The 7,503-nt window shown below is 47.8% G+C and overlaps 1 protein-coding gene across 5 annotated transcripts in view; it reads right to left on the reverse strand.

Moving 5' to 3' along the window:
• Nucleotides 1-319: 319 nt before the first annotated feature.
• LOC110283690 (class I histocompatibility antigen, Non-RT1.A alpha-1 chain-like) overlaps nucleotides 320-7,503 on the reverse strand; it is an 8,208-nt gene continuing 1,024 nt past the window's right edge. The window contains exons 2-6 of one of the 5 annotated variants that reach the window (XM_021149115.2): nucleotides 4,453-4,749; nucleotides 2,610-2,882; nucleotides 2,030-2,305; nucleotides 1,790-1,926; nucleotides 320-1,119 (exon numbers count right to left, since the gene is read on the reverse strand). In XM_021149115.2, the coding sequence (XP_021004774.1) occupies nucleotides 1,066-1,119; nucleotides 1,790-1,926; nucleotides 2,030-2,305; nucleotides 2,610-2,882; nucleotides 4,453-4,749 (1,037 nt within the window). In that variant the 3' untranslated portion in view covers nucleotides 320-1,065. The other 4 variants (XM_029471483.1, XM_029471484.1, XM_029471485.1 and 1 more) reach the window with 4 other exon arrangements.

Raw genomic sequence — 7,503 nt, forward strand, 5'->3', positions numbered from 1 at the left:
TGTGCCTAAGCTTGGCTTCCCTGGAACTTGCTCTGTAGATTCACTTTGAACTCAGAGATCTTCATGGCTCTGTCTCCTGTAATGCTGGGATTAGAGGCATGTACCACCATGCCTGGATTTAAGCTTTTCTTCACCTAGAACCTGCTTTGTCCTAGGCTGGCCTTGAATTTAGAGATCTGTTTTGTCTTTGTCTCCTGGGATTAAAGGCTTGTACCACCTTGCCTGGATCTAAATTTAGCTGGGTAGGATCTTGCCCCAAATCCCTTAATCTGTTATCTCCTAGAGCCTAGGATGAATCCTAGGCTCCATTTCACTTCCTGGTGCCCCTTTAGTACTTGAACTGTATACTTTGTGTTTTTCCTTTCTCAGCTTACCATGCTTGTTGCTCTTCATGAGTCTTAACCAAAGAACAAAGTCTCTGCTGGGCTTTTTCCGAGAGACTTCTTTGTCAGTGCTAATAATCTGAGACTCTTCACCTTAGCCTCAGACAAATTCTTCGGACAATGGCCAAAAGCAGCCACATTCTTCACCTCACCGAAATACTGCAAAAACAGTCTGTAGGCCACCTACGGAGAAATTCTTCTCCACGGAAACTTCTCGGCCCAGGTCGTAGAGTTCAGATCGTATTTAGCAACAGAGTCTTCCAAATCCCTACCTTCCATGGCTTCCCAAATCCAAACCCAGCTCGGCCTTATCAGGCTTTCTCTCATGGTTCACTACCCCATACAGGTTAGCAGTAGCAGTTCAATCCACTCACAAATTCTTCACGGTTACACCAGCAGTCCAGCTAGGTAGAGTCAGGATAACAAACACAGATCAGCAGCAGTGGCACTACCTAGCGGACACAGCCAAGCCTCAGCCCGAGTCAGCAGAAAGGACCAGGGTCAGCAGCAATGCCAGTTCTTAGTTGTGCCTTTCTTTAGCTTAGAGCAGCAAGCATTATACAGCTCTAAAAGCAAGCGTAGGCCAGGCTCTTCACTGAAACCTGTGTCCTCTGAGGATCACGGCCAGGCCTGCTTTGGGCTGTAAAATATTTACATTAGACCCTTGTCCCTGGGTCCTGTCCTAGAGCCTCTCTTCTTCAGGAACAGATGGAGCAGGCCAGTTCTTTCTTCTGACCTGTAGGGTGGGAGCAACCAGTATAAAGTTAACTGTGAGGATATCAGAGAGCAAAACATGTATATATGCACATACATGCTATGTACAGAAATGTACATATTCATGGAAAAGGCCATAATTCTCATACAGACCCCTATAGTCACATAGCCAATCAGCCATACACACCACACACACACACACACACACACACACACACACACACACACACACAGAGTTTCTGTTACATGCTGTCTCAGATTCACTGGTGCACTTGAGAGCCTGGCTAATTTCCACTAATCTCTTATAAGAATTTCAGGCATTGAGGGAGGCGAGCCTTGAGACATTTTATTCCCTGAGAAGCAGGCTCACTTTGAAGGTGCTTTGGGACTTTTTGGGTCTCACGGGTGATGCTCCTGGAACTGCATTCAGACGAGGGGGCATCCATGCTCAGGGAGAGATCCTGGAGGCTGGAAGCAGCCATCCCAGCAGTTGTCCTTGGCGTCTGAGTGCCTGGGATGGCCTCGGTGGTGTAATATAGTCTCTAGCTCCTCTCACCTGCAGTTTCTCAGCCTACCAGCCCTCCAGCCTTTGCTATACCACAGAAAGTCACCATATTGGCCCTATGACAAGAGTTTACAACTTGACTTTTGACCCTTCTTCCAACACAGGACACCCAGACCTCCTTTCCTACCTGAGTTCTGTAGCAGATAAGTCCAAACAGTACTATGCCAAATAAAGGAAATGCAAGGACACTCAGCAAGGTTGCTTGAGGACGACATCTTCCCCTAGCACATACTCCTGTCGTGGGTGTGGTGAGCTGAAGAGGCTCTGGGAAGGGAAAAGAAAGATGGAGGGCCCTGGCTCTGGGAAGATTCTCCAGAAGGGCTTCTGCATCCCTTGGGAATAGGCTCTGTGCCCCTATTCTCCTTACCCCATTTCAGAACAAGGGGCTGGGTTAGTGCCTCATGTTGTACATGGCATGTGTATCTCTGCTCCTCTCCAGAAGGCACCACCACAGATGCCCACTTCTGGAAGGTTCCATCCCCTGCAGGCCTGGTCTCCACAAGCTCCATGTCCTGGGTCAGCTCCTCCCCATTCAACTGCCAGGTCAGGGTGATGTCAGCAGGGTAGAAGCCCAGGGCCCAGCACCTTAGGGTGACGTCTCTTTCAGGTTTGAGCTGATGAGTCACTATTGTCTTTGGCGGGTCTGCCGTAGACAGACAGAGAGACGCAGGTGTCTCCAGTAGAAAAGGCAGAAGTAGGAAACACACCCAAGTACCCTTGGGACACATTTAGAGAGTAGAGATCTCAGAGGTGGTAGGTGACCACGGTCTAGGAGACTCAAAAGAGTTCACATCTGCTTGTGGGAAACTACCTCCAGCACACTGAACCCACCCAGATAGCCTACATTACTGTGCCGGAGTGGCTGTCGGAGCTCCCTACCAACTACAGAGTGAGCTTTTACCCTGCTGGCCCCAGGGAGGAGGGCTGGGCTTGGAGGAGGTCATTACCAGTTCGTGTAAAGTTCTCTCCTCCCATGGTTAAGTATCTCTGCAGCCATAGGATGCACTCCTTCTCCAAGTAGGTCTTCTCTTTCTCCAGCCAGTACTCATTGTTTTGCCACTTGCGCTTGGTGTAGTCAGCAATGAAGGTGGCTGCTATATATTGCATAGAGTCCAAGTCCAAGGTCAGGTAATCCCTGCCATCGTAGCCATACTGCCAGTGCCCTGTGGTCCTGTTGTCCCGCATCTCACAGCCGTATGTGAACTGGAGGGTGTGAGGGCCTAGAAGCCCCCGGGACAGGCATGTCAGTGACCCCACAGATGTGTTTCCCAGGCCTCTCCATCATGGTCCCTGCTGCCCTAGCACTGCTCCCCAGATTCCTTGGGTTTTCCTTAGAGGGCGGCTGTTCACACTCCTAGTCTGGCTTTCCACTGATACCTTGGAAGTACTGTGAGCTCTGTCAGGGAGCATTGGACAGGGAGCTAGAACTTGGGCTTTGCTGTGTCATTACACAGGCTCTTCACCCTCTGTGGCTCTGTTCATCTTGCGCACAAGTCACAAGCCCAGAGCATGACCACAGGACTCCTGTGCAAGCAGTCCCCGAAGTCCAGGAGTAACCTTCCAGGAGCAGAGCACAGCGCAGGAGCATGGTGGCAAAGGACACACCATGTTCAATATTTCTCCTCGAGGTTCTAGAGAATGCAAGCCCTGATTTGTCAGGTGCAGGGGAGATGCAGGCAGAAGGTCATGTGAATTAGGGGCCAGCTTGGGCTCCTTGAGTCCCTGTCTTGAAACAAACAAAATAAAACAAAACAAAACAAAACAAAAAAACCCAAACTGAACCAGACCAACCACTAACCACCAAGAGAATAGGCTTTATGATGAAGAATTCTGTAACAAATTTCAAAGTCCAGTATAACTGACTGCCTGGCTGGCTTAGGTCCTCCTCTACCCCACGGGCTTCAGGTCCAAGCTCTTTAACCATCACTTGCTAACGGGGCTGTATGTGTCTCTTCTTCCACACTGTGGCTTTCGGAAGGCGTGACCACTTGCATGGCCACTCTTGTGGGATCTCTGATGGTTTTAGGATCAGCAACCTCATCCACACTGGCCTAATGGCCTGTCTCAGACTTGTTTCAGTTGTGCTGAGTAGTGGGGAATATTTGCTAAAAATCCTTTTGTCTAAAATCTGTTTTCTGAGCTCATTCTGCTGAGTCCTCCCATGCACGTGGCTGTACCGTGACTGCTGGTCATGTGAAAAATCTCTCTCTTCCTCTCCCTCTCTCTGAGACAAGATATCAAGATATTATGCTTTAGCTCAGGCTGGCCTGGAATTCACTATGTGTAGCCCAAACTGGCCTTGACTTTGAGGCAACCCTCCTGCCTCAGCCTGCCCAGTGCTGGGAGGAATTACAGTGTGAATCACTGTGCCTGTCTTCTGTATTCCTCATAGATGCATATAAGTTTCATCTCAGTTTTGAAACTCGCTGGCATTGGGTGTCTCCTCTGCGTGCTTCAGTCAGGGAAGGTAAATGTTTGTGCGTCTCATTTGGGTTTCAAAGAGGCGCTGGCCTCAGGGTCACAAGGGTCTTCAGACATCTGAGTGCCTTCCCATAGAAGTTGTAAGCACTTTGAAGGCAAAGGGTTACTTATGATGGCTGGTTCCTGCCTCTGAAAAGATGCACACTGTGTGTACATCTGTGACTCATTTGACAGGTGAATGTCAAATAGACTCTGAGCTCTGGGAGCAGATGTGGCCAGCCTGTTCTCAAGGGACAGTCTGCTGTCAGGGCACTGAGGGACTAGGTGAGGCAGCTAAGTTGTTTCCTGCCTCCAATCCCTGGCACATACCTGCTTGCTGGTGGAAGCCATCTGCTCTCTGACTCTGGGTACCAGAGCTGTTGTAGTATTGCTGAATGTTTCTCAGGCTCAACTGGAAAATCTTCATCCGATTGGTGAAAACCTCCGTCTCGTGAGTGAAGTACTGTGCATTTTCCCTCAGCCAGTCAGCACAAGGCTTTGCCTTCCTGCTCCTGCTGTCGTAGTGGATGAAGGGCTGGTTATCTAAGAAGCCACTGGCGGAAAATGAAGGAACTCCCGGGCCCGGCTCAGTCACAGCTGAGTAACAGTAATGCAGAGAGTGGGACCCTGAGGTTAGAATAGGATTTAGTGTGAGGTACCGAGTGAGGGCCCAGCTCTAGAAGAGACAGGGCACGCAAACATAAGTGAGAACACTTCATAACAACCCACCAGCCAAGAGAATCGGATTCCATACTGTGCACTGGGATAATTCAGAGAACCAACAAAGTGTGCGCGTAAGGGGCTGGAGAGATGGCTCAGTGGTTAAGAGCATTGGTCACTCTTACAGAGGACCTGAGTTCAATTCCCAGCATCCACGTGTCCTCTCCCAACCATCTGTACCTCCAGCTCCAGGGGATCTGATGCCTTTTGGCCCCTCAAGGGCACTGTCTGTGTGTCGCGCATAGATGAAGCTGCAGTAACTCGCTCTCTCGTATCAGAGTTTTGATTTTGTTTTTGGTTAATTAAAGAAGTTAGGATACAAAGTAATGGGTTTCATCTTATCATATTTGCATATGTGCATTATGCTTGGTACAGGGTTATTTTGTATTCTAAGTGCTGGGGGTGCAGGGAGCTGAACCACTTCTGCTGTCTCTGCCATTAGACTCTGCTACCATTTGGACCACCTCTGCAGCCTCTGCCATTAGACTCTGTTACCATTTGGACCNCNTCTGCAGCCTCTGCCATTAGACTCTGTTACCATTTGGACCCCCTCTGCAGCCTCTGCCATTAGACTCTGTTACCATTTGGACCCCCTCTGCAGCCTCTGCCATTAGACTTTGATACCAGAAAACTACCTCAGTGGCCTCTGCCATTAGACTTTCTACCTTGTGCTCTTCCTCTCACTGCTCTGTCCCATACTCCTCACCCTCCTCCAGCTGCTTCCATTTCTTTCCTAGTTAAACCCGGCTCTGCTGCTTGTCTTATCACATGTTCTGTATCATCACCTGCCTCCTCTAAGATCTCTTCCATGTTTCCATTTTGTTTTGCAGTCCTCCCATATATTTAAAAGCACATATACACATGCCTGTATAATTTTATGTTTTTTTTAAAGATTTATTTATTTATTACATGTAAGTACACTGTAGCTGTCTTCAGACACTCCAGACTAGGGCATCCGATCTCATTACAGATGGTTGTAAGCCACCATGTGGTTGCTGGGATTTGAACTCGACCTTCAGAAGATCAGTTAGTGCTCTTAACTGTTGAGTCATCTCTCCAGCCCCCCCCCCTTTAAAATATGTTTGTTTTTTAATCTTTATTTTTGAGACAGGGTCTCATGTAGCTGAGGCTGGCCTTGAACTTCTGATCTTTCTGCCTGCACCTCCCAAATGCTGGGATCACAGGTGTGCACCATTATACCCAGCACATACAAAATAATAATAATTGTAAACTGGAGTTCCAGAGACAAGAAGATGTGATATTTGTCTTTCTGAGGCTTGCTTCTTTCAGTTGTATCCATCTCTCCCAATATCATAATTTAATTTTGCTTAAAAAGGGCATGGAATTTCATTTTATAGCCAAATAAGAATTCATTGTGTTGTATCAAATTCTAGTGTGTATTGAACTGCAATTTTTTTGTTGTTGTTGTTGTTGCTGTTTTGTTTTGTGAGGAGCCTTGGCTGTCCTGGAACTCACTCTGTAGACCAGGCTGCCCTTGACTCAGAGAGATCTGCCTGCCTTTCAAGTCCTCAGCCTCCGTCTCCTGGCTTTTGTCTTTATCAGTGGATACACAGCCAGGCAGGATTTCCAGGTTGCCCTGAGTGGTCCCTGTTTAGGAGGATGAGGAAGCCACTCACATCCTGAAATATCTACAGTAGTTATTTTTCTGGGGTTGGGTGGAGGGTTGCCTAGAACTCAGTAATCTTCCTTCTCAGTCTTCCAGATGATCACAGGATCATGGGTGTGAGATGCCATACCCAGCTCCATTTCAACTGAATATTGTGTTCTAGTCAAATTGACACACGAAATCAACCATTATAACCAGCTAGCAGAAATATATAATTATACATGTATGCGTGAGGCAGGAGGATAATGAATTTGAGGGTCACATAAATAGAATCCTATATCACAATAATAATTATTAATGATGATGATAATGACTGTAGAGAGATCATCTTGTGTATTGTGGATGCCTTACCTGTCAATTTAAAAGCCTATGGCTTAAGCAGGAAATAAAGGTGGGGCATTGGGAGGAGAAAGAATTCTGGGAGAGAAGGAGTCAGGGAGAGAGAGGAGCCTGAAAAAAGGTGAGGAGACAGACACATGGACACGTGGTACCTGACCACAAGTAATCAGCCACGTGGCAAAATGCAGCTTAAAATAAATGGGTATTTTTAGTTATAATCTAGTCAGAGTAGAGCCTAGCTATATGGCCAAGGTATTTGTAAATATAATTTGAGCCTGAATCTTATGTCCGGGAGCATGGGGCTGGCAGAAAGAACTAGGACTTTAACAAATGATGATGCCAGGGAGACAGACTGCTCATCGAGTAAAGGCACCTGCTGCCACCCATATGGTGGAAGGAGACCTGATCCAAATTAGGTTGTCCTCTGACCTCCACATGTGGGCTATACTATGGGTTGCAGGCTACACATGAGCACACACAAACATGCATATGGATAAATTTACACAATGAAAGACCCACAACGTGAGGACTCCCTCATGTTCTGACTCAGGAGAGGCGACACCCCAAAATCACCCACAAGAAACGATCTTGCTGCAACTGCAAGAGGATTTTTATTCGAGAGCGTTCTCGGGCCCATGGTCATACACCACGCAGGGGTAGAGGACCATGGCGCCCCGAGTAGCTGAGTAAGGGGG

Source organism: Mus caroli, chromosome 17 (genome assembly GCF_900094665.2).
Source record: "Mus caroli chromosome 17, CAROLI_EIJ_v1.1, whole genome shotgun sequence".
Lineage (NCBI taxonomy): Eukaryota > Metazoa > Chordata > Mammalia > Rodentia > Muridae > Mus > Mus caroli.